The 13,940-nt window shown below is 42.6% G+C and overlaps 1 protein-coding gene across 5 annotated transcripts in view; it reads right to left on the reverse strand.

The window, feature by feature from the left end:
- Nucleotides 1-13,940, reverse strand: part of LOC306933922 (pre-B-cell leukemia transcription factor 3) — a gene marked incomplete at both ends in the record, with an annotated part of 77,261 nt that overhangs the window by 11,178 nt on the left and 52,143 nt on the right. For 3 of the 5 annotated variants that reach the window (XM_079516294.1, XM_079516296.1, XM_079516297.1), the window contains 3 exons: nucleotides 5,410-5,545; nucleotides 6,762-6,952; nucleotides 8,568-8,815. In XM_079516294.1, coding sequence (XP_079372420.1) covers nucleotides 5,410-5,545; nucleotides 6,762-6,952; nucleotides 8,568-8,815 — 575 coding nt within the window. Of the gene's footprint in view, nucleotides 1-4,352; nucleotides 4,383-5,379; nucleotides 5,546-6,761; nucleotides 6,953-8,567; nucleotides 8,816-13,940 lie in introns of all 5 variants that reach the window. The other 2 variants (XM_079516295.1, XM_079516293.1) reach the window with 2 other exon arrangements.

The raw sequence follows: 13,940 nt of genomic DNA on the forward strand, positions 1-13,940 counted from the left end.
TGTCTATTCTTTGATAGATGCTATAGTATGCAGATACAGGTGGGTTACTTGTTCACATTGTTATTTATATATTTATTGTTATAACTTAAACATAATACTTTATCACAACTGTTAAGTATGTTATTTAAATAGCTGGTTGTTTAGTCGAATGCTAGGTTTAATGTTTACTTGGTATCCTAGTTACTTTGTAACAATGTTTTCTTTGCGCTCTATTTTATTGACCATTTACCCGTCATTTGTTGACTAGGGTTCATGTAATTTACTCTGATCTTGCACTTGGTATGTGATTCTGGACAATCATGCTAAATTGCAAATAATATATCTATAATTAAAAATATATATATTCTATAATACATCATAAAAGTGATACAGTATATGAACTACAGCAATATCATAATTGTTTTGTGGAAACTATTCAAGAAGCAATTTTTCTTGTTTGCAATCATCAAAAACTGTGTTGGAAGGGGGGGAAAGGGCCTTAAGATGTTTTTTGACTACGAATTATTGGGGCAGCTAATGTTAGTTGATTATTCATGAATTCATATTGCAGTGTGCATGTTTTAAAAAAAATGCAAATGTATTTACCAAAGTGAAATATTACTCCAAAGGCAGGAAGAAGTGTTGACTTCAATTGAATGTATTAAGCTGGGCATATTTTTTTATTTAGATTAGTAGGAAAAGCTAATTACGTCGAATTGGAAATGATGACATCCAATATCACAGTCAGAAGACTGAAAAGTTGTACGAGGGGGTAAACCCTCTCAGTGCGAATGCTGGCTCTGCAATAACAGTGGAATAATAATGAGATGATGGTTGCTTTTAATGGTCCTATAAATTAGACTGTCTTGTCGCTGTGCTGCTGCTAACCCCCCAACCCCCTCCTAAGGCCCTGAAGCCCACTGCTGGACCAGCCAAAGAGCAGCTGCCCCTAATGACGCTTTATTTAATTTCCACCCCTGTGCTTAAATTTTAATATCCCCCAGCAGCCCGCCAATGCTATGGCGCAAAAAAAAAGAGTGAATTTGCGGGACATCAGATCATTTCTATCCTGCATGTCTCTGTGCTCTAAATCTTTAATATCTAGGCAATTAAAATTAATGACCATTCAGGCGAGGCCCACTGTTGGCAGGCCTTCCTTGACATCAATTGTTTGATGGGTTTACCTAGAGGTTAAACTAACAAGCAAGGTTTAATTGGAAGCAATGAAAGCCCTGGCCATCATCCTTTTTACTTAACCTGCTTATAGGAGGATTTGAGGGCCAGAGAGGATGCAATAGTCTCGACCCTTTCAACCAGCTCACAAGGTATAGGCTACTCAAACAACTGGAAATACAGAAAATATTCTGTATATATATTTCCAGCTAGTCTAATGTATCTCTTTAAATTCAAGTGATACAAAATGGTTATGTTACTTGTATGTCACAACAATGAGTGTGATGCATGGTTGACATTGACAGACTACACAGTAGTTCATATTTTATCACACAATATTGCTTCAACAAACTATGGCAGTGATGCAGTTAAGTATTACAACTTATGGTAATAAAATGTAATTGACTGATCATTTGGTGAGGACGCGGAAGTGGATATGTCACGTTTTGATGGTTTTGATCTTGTAGTATATTTTGTCATAGGACGCAGATTGTTATGACTGTATTCTGATGGTTGTGATCTAGTAGCATATTACACACGTGATCGGGGGGCAGGTTGTTATGACTGTATTCTGCCACTGTAGGGTGTTGCAAGCCTGGACAGCCTGAATAGCGTTGGCATCCTATACCCTGGGTATCACTGCACCACTTCTCCATGCTGCACACATTTCTCTCCTGCCCAGTGAACTCTGGCTATAGTGATTCCCAGGTTCAGCTAAACATTGAGTAAATGCAAGGCACTGTAAGGTGGGGGACCACAAGCCAATCTACAGAACTAATTCCCTTTTATCTTGTGGCAGGCCGTGCATTCAATTGACTTCTCTGTGCCGTGAGAGCGAGGTTGCGAGACTGAATTACCTGACCTCAGCAGCCTCAAAGGAAGAGATTGTATAATAGCCACATGCAGCCCCCCTCGCAAGAACACAACACCGTTCTGCTCGCCATGCAGCCCCCCTCGCAAGAACACAACACCGTTCTGCTCGCCTCTGTATAATAGCCACATGCAGCCCCCCTCGCAAGAACACAACACCGTTCTGCTCGCCTCTGCCCACTAGAGAGGCCATGGAAGTGTACTTAATAATTCACAAACATTTCCGCCACATTTCAGGGCAATGCTCTTCTCTTGTCAATGAAACGCAATGCATGATCTTTTTAAGATCTCAATACGACTTGGGGGTTATGTACTGTAAAGTCTCAAACCCTCACACTCTGCCTTAATTATACACTCCAAAGGTGGTTTCCCCGGATATGATATTATCAATTATTACAAGGCACTGTAATACCTAACGCAAACTCAAGACTTCCGTTCTCTGAATTCATAATGATGTGAAATATTGACAAGTGTCACTCAGGTGGGAAATAACACTTGGTGAATTAGGTAACATTGTGGTGCAGATGCATGCAGATGTTCTTCTTCAGTCAGGGTGGAGGTTCTTGTCGTCCAGTGTCTTCAATCTGCAGCAGCAGCCTCTGGAGGTTATATCAATTATGGCCTCTGACACGTCCATAAACCCAGACACAAAGCACTGCCCTTCAATCCCATGGCTTCATTTAGGGAGCCCTATCATGTCGCATGCAAACTGACAGCATGAAATAATAAGGCTGTATCCCGCCTGCAGAGGGCCATTGCCTTAGTAGTGAGGTAATCTCCTCGACAACACCATTAGCTCCTTGCACTCCGCTGAGTTGCTATAAACAAGCACACTGGCCTTGGATGAAGGAGAAGCAGTTTGCTTCATTAGTAATCAAGTCATGCAGTTTCAGAGCAGTTACGTAGGCCTAGTGACAAACAACAATTCAAAACATTTGAATCTATGAATCGGAAGACAAAGTCAAAGTCAAAAATCTAAGTTGTTTGTCAACCATGCACAGAGTAGAAACCTATAGTAGTTTAGTCAGTCAAAGGGGGGAGTAAATATCTACTGTACTGTCTGCCGGAACAGAAGAGTCTGCCCCTGATCAAGAAGTATTTGTGTGTTCATACTGTAATCTCAGTCTCATCTCATATTGTACTTCACTTCTATGTTGAAGTGATAATGTTTTAGCTAAGACTGAGGATTGATACTGGCATTATACTGACGATGGGAAATCGCTACTTAAATAATATTTTTTTTATAAATCACCAAATTTAGCGAAGAGAGAGTTTGAGCCGTTTGAAGTTAGTTAAGTAAATCCTCAGAATAGCTACACTGCTATTCTGTTACAGTCTGAAATAACATGCTTACTGGGGGAAAACGTGGCATCATGTTGAGCCCCAGACTTTGTTACTCGCATAAAATGAGCCAAAGCACTAAGAATAAGTCAATAAGAATGTCTGCTGTGGCCTCCTCTTGTCGAGGAGTACCCCACTAATGGGGCTTGAGATGAGTTCAAGTGAATTTTTAAAAGCCTCTAATTTCTGCACAGACTGATTTGTTCTCATGGGAACTTATACAGTGGCCTGTTTAGTGAGGCACTCAGAGAGAATGGAGTTCCATTTGTGAGGGTCAGCGCCCATTTCTTAAACCGCCATAAAGAACACACACTGAACAAGAAAGAGGAGTGGGTGGGTGGTTGGGTGGGTGCGTGGGTGGGTGGGTAGCTGGGTAGGTGCATGGGTGGGTGGGTGGGTGGGTGGGCGGGCAGGTGGGTGGGTGGGGTTGGGGTAAACACAGACTGTACTTTCTAGATTTTAGAGAGGACACAACTACTAGATGCTCTACTACAACAAACAAAACAAAAAAAACGCAGAATGTAGTAAACCACTGTAGAACAGAAAAAAATAAATGTGTAGGAAAAGAAAGTATATATACGGTGCATGTGTGACACAATTGTACAAACATAATGGTGACATGGGTGTCCTCCGAAAGATAGCAGCTGGTCTACATGGCAGGGATCATTCACTAATGCGAGCTAAAGGCAATGTGTAAATGTTGAAAAACTAAACCTCTTACATGGTCTTCACTGTAAAAATAAAATAAAAATAGAAATCACAGCAGTACTGTACTGTAAGTGCTGTAACCTCTAATTATATTAGCATTGTTCCGCTAGCGTGAGGCGGGAAGGGGGAGGAGGAGGAGGAGGAGGGGGGGTTCTGTGTGGTGAAGACTGTAAGGTTGTACATACATCAACAAAAGGAAAAAACAGAGAATGAAAATAATCCAAAAATAAACGAAAACTAAAAAAAACAACAACAGTGGATCAGGAGAAGTCATGACATACCTGTGATACTGTGATGGTGCTTCCCACCCCCTGAAGGCAAAAAAGAATGGTCTTTTTACAGTATCTGACTCCTCATGACTACACTCAATAATACCCCTCAACACCCCCTCCCCACACAAAAAAAGAAGAGTACATTGTAGATTAATGGTTTGCGTATAGATTGATATTAGACTGCAAAATACTGAGTATTAGCTTAACTCAGAGAGTGTAAAAATGGTCCCCGCACGCATCGATATTGACTCTCTGTGAGTTAGACCAACACTCAGGGTTTTTCAGTGTACTCTGATATTGAGTCCCGTGAGGACAGCCATAGAGCAATGGAGTACAAAATGTAATCTACATAGTAGTCACAATAATAGCATAAAAAAGGAGCACAACATGTGGGGGTTGGGTGTGAGAGATATTGCCTTCAGGTTTACCCAGCTACCAGGCTAGTTTATGGATCAAGTGGGAAAAGCACATGTTTTGAGTCTTTTGGACAAATTAGACCATATGCTGCGAATTAGCAGAGTCCTGTAAGGTCACTTGTGGGCAATTAACAAGTCTAAAACAACTACTTCACACTATAACTCCACGTCATTCTTCACTAGCAATGCTGTATTATGTTCCAGTTACATTCAGGTGTTTGTTGTTTGAGCCACAAGACTTTACAAGCATCTGCTTTTCTCACAGTAATAGGTATACTGTACCAATGTTTACTTTTCAAATCTCAATTGACCTAAGTGATTGACCAGGCAACAGAGAGAGCACACATGGTAGATGGGAATGAGAGAGAAAAATGGCAGGGGACCCCAGTGTGGGCGGCTAGAGAAGGCAAGCATAGAGCTTTGATTGAGGCCAACATGATAAGGACCTCCCCTCCCTGTGGCCCTGCTCTGACTGACTGGGACCGGCCATGACTGAAGCATCATTAGGCAGTCACAATGTCAAGGTTAGGTAAGGACATTGTGTCTTGGTTGTGGTGACCTACGCTAGCTATTCCTCCAGGATTTGGCCTTTTATACCACCCTGATTACCCACCAGCCACTGCTACAGACAGGAGAGCACGGTTACCCACCTGGGAGACTGTGATGCTGCACTTCTTGGCCAGTTCCTCCTTAGCCTCTTCACTGGGGTAAGGATTGCTGAGGTGCGAGTAGAAATATTCGTTTAAGATTTCCGTCGCCTGCTTGCTGAAGTTTCTTCTTTTCCGCCTGAGTGGTGAACAAAACACAAGAAAGGCCAAGTGAGCTCATTAGTGAGACCAGCATTAACTCATCCATTTGGATCGGACAAATTGCACAATCAATCTCACACATAAATGGTGAAAATAATGAGGAATGGGCGCTAAGGGGGCCTCAGGAGCAGACATGCACAGAGAGCCATACTCATCAACACACAAAAGACCATACCCCCCCCACCCAATAAACTGACAAGCAATACACATACACGTCCAGTACACACACAAACACATACAATGCTTAATTTGGTCTGTTGGTCTGCGATCTCCAGTCCAAGCGTGTAATGTGTGGAGTTTAGTGCAGCGGATGGGTGGGCTTCGTGATGGAGTGCAAAGCCCAGTCGGAGTGCATCTCGGTACATTATAGAAATCATGGCATGCACAGTTGAGCATCGTTCCTGAAGTGCCACAGCCCCAGGGATCTCCAGCAGAAACAAGCCGACTCTAACTAGATCTGGGTCCCTTTCCCTCCCAAGGGCGCTACTTATCGTGTTGTTGAGCATTTGCTTATTTTTGCCTTGTTTACCGCACTTCACACAGGCAGCGGGCAGCAAATGCGCTTACGCTTGGTTTGCTGCTCGGCAAGAAGTTGCAAGAGTCCCTGCTCTCCGAGGGGCTCTCTTGGACTCTCCCAAACTGTTAGAGATTAGGGTCATCTAAAACACCTGCTGATGACCTGCCATTACCCCACATGACTCCGTCACCCGTTTCACATGGTCTTAACTGCTCTTGGGTGTTAGGGCACGATTGTCTTGAAAATAGTGGATGGCCTCATCATGTGAGGTGCACCCATAAACAAATTAATCGATAAAGAAAGTTCAGACCCATTTACTGCAGTATTATATCAAGGTTGTGGCACTGTAGGCACAAGAACTTGGAGCTGTCTGTGTGATATATTGTGTTTATTCAATTGTATCTGTCTTATTGCACTGTGTAGAGCTTTAAAATAATAAAAAAATACTTTGAGCAAGAAACTAAAGAAAATCTGACCTGTGTGCAGTATACAATGACCTTATTTTCTGGTTTTGTTTATGTAGGTCACATGAAAATAATATACGTTTTAAGAACGCACGCACGCACATACACAATTACACACACGAGCACGCACGCAGGCAGGCAGGCAGGCAGGCAGGCACGCACGCACGCAGGCACGCGCACGCACGCGCACTACATGCACCTAATCTACTGACCTGGCATCGAGGAATCTGGAGCGCAGGATCATGACAGCCTCACAGGTGCTTTGCTTCAGTTGCATCTGGATGGAGCTGAACTTGCGGTGGATGATTCCCACCATGCGTTCAATCTCTTTGGGCGAGATGGGCCGCGTGCGAGACTGTTCCCTCAGCAGGTTCATCACATGGGTCGTGAATTCGTTACATGCCTGCCAAGGAGAATGACGAGAGTAAAGGAATACCTTCCCTCTTAATGTCCTAGGTCACTGTTGTGAGCCTTTTATGGCTTTTAAAAGCTCCTGGTTTGACTCCTGCATCATGGGATACATAAAAACATTTTCCAGCCGGGCAGCGTGCAGAGATTAAAATAGGGTGCATTTTGCATCCCAAAATGCAGTTTATAGTTAAGGGACGCAATAAAACAACGACCTCTGCATCCACGGGATGCACTACTGTACTACTGTACTGTTTTTTATTCTAGTTTATTTTGCTAGCTTTAGTTATAATAATCATTTCTTCTTCTATTTTCTACATGGATATAACCACATTATAACCATATAAAATGACATGGGAGTTAAATGCTGCAATTTGTAAAAATGGCAAAATATGACTCCTAATGTCGTTGAAGTGGGACTCATAAAATGTCCCTGGGACTCCTCTAAAAGACCATCCCTGCATCCCGGGACTCATTACATTGAAAACCTATTTACATCACTGAGAGTGTTCATTAGATTCTTGTTCTCTTTGTTAAAAGCATCACGGGTATGGTGTTTATATATTACTCTGATGACTTAATAGGTGAAGTCATCTATGAATGCAAATGCCGATCTGCAATTTGGCTTGGCCCTAATGCAGAGAGAGAGTTTAAACAGCTTTTCGTTAAACCAGTAGTTCATACATGATTAATTAGAATAACTCATTTACGTAGTGCACACTTTAGCTCATTACTCTGAGTAAAATTCGTTAAGTATTTACATTTAGATAATTAAAACCTGGAAACACCCTTAAGAAAGATGCATTCACTCCAGGCAAAGTGTTGTGTGCCCCCGCAATCCCTCCTCCTCTCTCAAAGTGCAGAGAGTAAATTAGTCTAATTTACCTCACCGGCTTGCTGAGGCATCACTGTTACACCTTATATTTTCACCCATAATGCCGCGGTGCTTAATGCCAAGCTCAAAGTGCTAGGTGGAGAGGCTGATCATACTTGCATTTAACACAGACGACTACATCACTCTAGACCTTTTCTAATCAACTACAGCACACTGACTGAATTCTCCAAACTGGGGATCCGCACAATGGGAACATTTTGAACATCATGCATATATTCAGTGCATTTATCCCACATTAATGCTTCAGTCCATTCTTATGTGAAGTAGAACTGAATGAGTACATTTTAATACCAACTCAAGCGTGTCAAATGGCTGATGGCCAGCCTATCCCTTTCACCCGATAAGAGCTTAAACAGTGTCTGAACTCTCCCAATGATTCCTCGTGGGGACTTCAATGCAAGAGAAATGCATGATGATAAAGGATAACGGACTAGCAATTATTAAATGAGTAGCACAGTGTGAGATACTGCTGTCCACTTTCACAGGCCATGGGAATTTGGCAAGCTGTACGGTGCCGCGCGCTGCGGGAACGTGCCGACAAAACCTTATCTACAAGCTCACAATGCACCGCATTGCGACAAGTTGTGAGCTTGCAGATCGGCTGTTTTCGGCATGCAACAACAGCCACTTATCAGACACTTACTACCAACAGAGCTGGAGAAATACTGTTGGACTTGGAGAAATACATGTTGGACATGACATGAGTGTCGCTCACCTGTTCGTATTTCTCCAGCTCTGTGTGGTAGATTTGTCTGATCTGGGTGAGTTTGGCTCTGTAGTCGGAATGTTCAATGGAGTTGTCCCCCGCTGCCCCCGACGAGGCCGCTGCTGCGGCTGCAGCCGATGCAGCCGATCCGCCGCCTTTCTCTGGTCCCGACACGCCCTCCGCAAGCAACATGTTGTCCAAGCGCATGAGCTGGGGGTCCGGGGGGTCCTCCTCCTGGGCACCACGGATGCTGAGACCTGAGGTAACAGAGAGAGAGAGAGAGTAGGAGTCAGTTAATGCCATCTGAATATGATTTGGTATGACAACATGACGAATACAGTACAGTGACGACTACTACTACTACTACTAGGAATAATATTAATAATAGGAAGAAGAACATTTTAGAAACATAAATTATTTGAAGAATTAATTCTGTAATATAATACAGAAATACTACAAGACATACATTAAGTCTGTAAAACTGTCAATTGCGGGGGGGTACACATCCATGTATAGTTAGTATATGTGTACATCTCTATGGCAACAGGCATAAATCACCCAACTCTTCAGAGTTGTTCTTTTTCTCCTAATAGTACACCAGATGGTGAAGTCATTGGCATCAGCATTAACTCACACACCTGGACACACTCTCTCTAACACAGCAGACCTGCGCTGGTTGAACTGCCCTCATAATATAAGGGTGAAAAAAGATTAAACAAATCACATCACGCAGGTTATACCGTTAGGTTAGCCTCGCAAACACATTCTTCTAGACCACTTTCAACCTGTTCATGTCACTGTCATTATGGGTAAAAAAGCAAATATAGCAGATATGCAAACTCACAGCAGTGAGTACATACATTCATAAAAGTCGTTATGCGGTTGCCTGATCTTCGTTGTACAAGTACGACAGTGTCTCACACCGCCGCATTGTGATGGGACACGTTGTGAGCTTGTAGATCTGTTATTACTAATTGTGTGATTAGACAGCCAGGAGAGAAAATGCTTCTTAACTTTATTGTGTCATAAATGTATCTTATTCATGAACCCATTCAAAAAGCATCTGTTGGGAAAGCATCTGTTTCACGTGTCATTTCGTGCCACACTGCAAGCTACTGTATCTGCTATTCTTGAACATTTTTGAGAAATCTTGAAAGTGTGAGAACTACTGATTTAGAAGGCATTTGTAGAATCAGCCTCAGGTCTTAATGGGTTAAGCGTGTGTGGAATTGGTAGGGGCAATTAATACCATTCCATCTGCACCGTCGCCCGCTATAGTGTGCACAGTCCCCTGCGGGCGTGTATTGGGTGGGTATACCTCCTGACTGTGTATGTGCTGTGTTCCTGTCGCCCATTCTAAGCCCTGTTCTCTTTTATTTACACACTGCTCTGCACTCTGTGTGTACGGCGAGGCTGACATGACAGCAACATCCATAAACTGACAAATGCTCAATGGTGAAGTGGCACTTCTACTCAGCGGAAGGATGCTAAACAGAGAACTATACCTCCAGTGAGTCTCTCTGCATCTTAGGGGTTCTTCGGAACGCTAGGAACACTGAAAGCCCACTGTTTTTAATGGCCTTTATTCACAGTATTTGTACATTTCTACAAGGCTCAGACTAGTACATGACAATATAATAACATTGTGGAAACATTGGTATGTTCGAATGACTCCTGCATTTGTACTCTGCTATTTCAGACCACTTTTTTTCCTTCCTATTGTCCAGCCAATCTGTCATCAAGTTCCAATCAGCCAGCAGTGAGCAGACATGCACACCTGCATGCACCGAGAACATTACTGTGATGCTGCTGGACCGGCTTTACAAGGAATTAAAAAATAAAGAAGAAGCCTGCAGCGTCTTCTTTAAAACCAAATTAAACCCCCCACCAACACACGCATGCACGCACGCACAAGCTATTCAGTCCAATAAATGGAAAAAAAATGTGTCTCAATGGGCAGTAAATAGTGAGTGGCCATTCTGATGTTATGATTACTGGGCTTGTTTCAATTCAATAATCCCCCCCGCTAGTCAAGGATTTTCAACAGCTCATTACAGCTTCATTAAGATATGGCCGGCCTCTGGATTCCAAATGAGAGGATTAGTGACAGTATTGTGTAACCGGTAACCATGCAGTCAGTGAGACCCTTTAGTTTAAAGTGTGGATCTGACCGACTGACCCCGCACACTGTACTGGTAGGAACAAACATTATAGAAGGACCATTCTCTCTGTCTATTGTTTCTGTCTCTCCCTCTTTGTGTCTCGATTCATCTTTAACAACCGTTCTTCAAAACACACCATTTAATACAAATATATATACAGTTAGTATATCAGGAAACATAAATATAATATTAAACTTCTTCCATTTATTTGTGTGTTTTTCCATTCTGTTGATTCTCGCCCCCAAAACAGCTACTGCAACTGCTGAAAACAAATTTGCCTCTATTTATGGATCAGCTGGCTTCGAGTCTTTTAGGTGTAATGGTGTGAGAGGAGTGGATGAATGTGGCTATTTGTGCTGGAGACATTGAGATGCTGGACAAGACTCCATCAGGCTTGCAGAGCCAAGCCATCCATGTGGACAATATGCCTCGGCTCCACTAACCCTCATCCACACCATCGAAATAAACAACAACCCAGCACTCCCCTTCTGGACAGGCTCGGCTGTTCCCCTTCCAGTTTCTCCGGCGGTGAACGACACAGCTCATGATTCAAAAGCTGACCGGCCAGATGACTGGCTACATATCTCAACGTTTCCTAATAGCTGGTGGTTTTGTCTGCCACAGCCGGTTCATATATTCTCCATTCTGTATTTATGCCAGGGTCTTTTGGTTCAACGCAAGCTCAGCAAGGCTGCACTTTCCCTTTGTGCTGCGGGTGGTGGTAAGCAGGTAGGCACGTTTTTCATGTCAGGTATATTAAATATAACTCTGGGACACAGTGCTCACTTCTACACCAAACCCAGTTGTCACTTCCACTCCACTCACTCTCTATCCAGGGGAAATGCAGCTGAGGGAATTTACAGGGCTTTTCAGCTAAATGGGCATAAATCACTGCTTTCATTCAAACCAAATAATCACAGGCCATAAAGAGCTACTTGTCTCTTACCATATATTACCACAAAGTTCCTGTGAGCAATAATGTGGCCATTCATGGCAAAGGAAAACAGAGCGAGAGACATTAGAATGTGACATGTAATCCTGTTAGGCCACTGACATGTGGAGTGGCCATGACATTTTTATCATAGGTGTCTATTTCTATTTGGGAAATCAGCAGGATAAAAATGATTACTGCCGCTGCCCCGAGAAGCGTCCGGCCCCGCCGGAGTCCACTAGGGTGTATTTGTGCCAAGGTGGCTATGGAAGGCCATTCATAACCAACATGTTGGAAGACACTCCTGTCTCTCTGCACTGAGACGGAGTGAGAAGAAGCTACTATACCACAGTACATTCAGCAATGTGTTATTTGCAGCTCCTGGATTACCAGTGAGAGTATTGTTTCTATATATATAATAAAATAAGGTATAATCTGATCGGTCTCTACACTGTAAAAGACTCTGAGAGTTTAGAAAAGAACAATAAAGCACGCACATCCACTAGCTAGAAACAAGGTGCCGCCGGGCTCAAAACGTCCCGTCCATGGTGTAAAGGAACCTAAATGAACCTTTTTAAGCTTTGGAGCATGATCCAGTGTGCGGACCTTACCTGTTTTCGTGACTCTGAAAGTGTACAAATGGAACCACAGGCACATTTGTACACTATCTGAGTTACAGATCCATAAGGGTCCATTTGGTTCCTACTGCAACTATCAGTAATATACAGGTCCATTTGGTCACATATATTATAGACTACACCGAGTTATAAATGGATACATTAGCACTGAGGAATTTACAGTGTAATATGAATGCACCAAAAATAGTGGTATTTCCTGCCGTTCCAAAGTGCTAGTATCCTTGCTTTAACCCATTTTGACCTGAGATCAGATTCTAAAAATGTCTGTTTGAAAATGACAGTTTTCTGAAAAAGCTATGTTTCTATGTCAGTCGTTCTTCGATTTAAAAAAAAAATAGCAGACCTACAAGCTCGTAGCGCGCCACTCGGTGGCGCGCTATGAGCTTGTAGATCTGCTATTTTTCAATAGCTAAAGCATAACATAATGCTAACACCAAAAAGGGGTTCCCGCCCAAAATTGGTTAATATTCTCTTTGGTGTTCTCTCTCCCTCTCTGTATCAAATACCTTTGTATTTGATACAGAGAGGGCAACTGAAGATTGTGGATTTACTGTCTAAGCTCAGCATCATCACACAATTTCCACAAAATAGGCTTGAGCAAGATAATATCTTTAATTTGCTGTGTGGCTGACAAATCTGTATAGGAACTTCCAAAGCCATATAGTATAGTCACATTCCAGCGCTGCAAATGCAGCTCTGCTGCATGCCTGCTCAAATCTTTATCCCTTTTTGTCTGTTGATATGGGTATTAAAACAAGTTTGGGCACTGGTGTTAACTGTAATCCACAGCCGCAGTGAACGTGGAATTAATCTCATTGCCAGGAAAAGTGCACTGCCATGTTGTCACCTTGGTGAAACCTGCCGGTAATATTAAACTCATGTACACAATCTATATCGCCAGGTCCAGACCTGTATTTCACAAATCCTAAACCATCCTAAACCATATTTAAAGCGGCAATGAATAAATGAATGAATAAAACAACATTTTTAACCAATCTGTATGGTATGTTATTAAAATATAGGCTAAATAATAGCATGTGTAGTAGTTAGAGGTGGTCTCGCTATACTCTTCCACTGAGAGCTTTAGAGACCATGGTTTTGGGTATAGGACACATACTGGTCGACAAATAGTACTGCCTGTACTAACCAACTGGGGATTCCGTCTTGGTAGTAATATGGTCTCCCATGCAGGAGACCCTGGTTCAAATAGTACTGCCTGTACTAACCAACTGGGGATTCCGTCTTGGTAGTAATATGGTCTCCCATGCAGGAGACCCTGGTTCAAATCTTGGGTAGTTTAAAAAGCAGGTGGCTTGCACACATCCAGTTCCTCGCTGGTGCTGAACAAAAGGTACAGTTGGAGGCCATCGATATTGTCCTTTTCTTTTTGCTGAGGTTTGCGTGATCTGCGCAAAAGGACAGTTAACCCATTTTGGGCGGGAACCCCTTTTGGTGTTTTAAACATTATGTTATAATTTAGCTATTGAAAAATAGCAGATCTACAAGCTCATAGCGCGCCACCGAGTGGCGCGCTACGAGCTTGTAGGTCTGCTATTTTTGAAAAATCGTGAAAATATTTATTTCAGAAAACTGGAGGATTTAGAAGGATTTTTTAAAATTTTGAGGTCAGGCCTAAATGGGTCAAATGATA

This window comes from Electrona antarctica (genome assembly GCF_951216825.1).
Source record: "Electrona antarctica genome assembly, chromosome: 12".
NCBI lineage: Eukaryota > Metazoa > Chordata > Actinopteri > Myctophiformes > Myctophidae > Electrona > Electrona antarctica.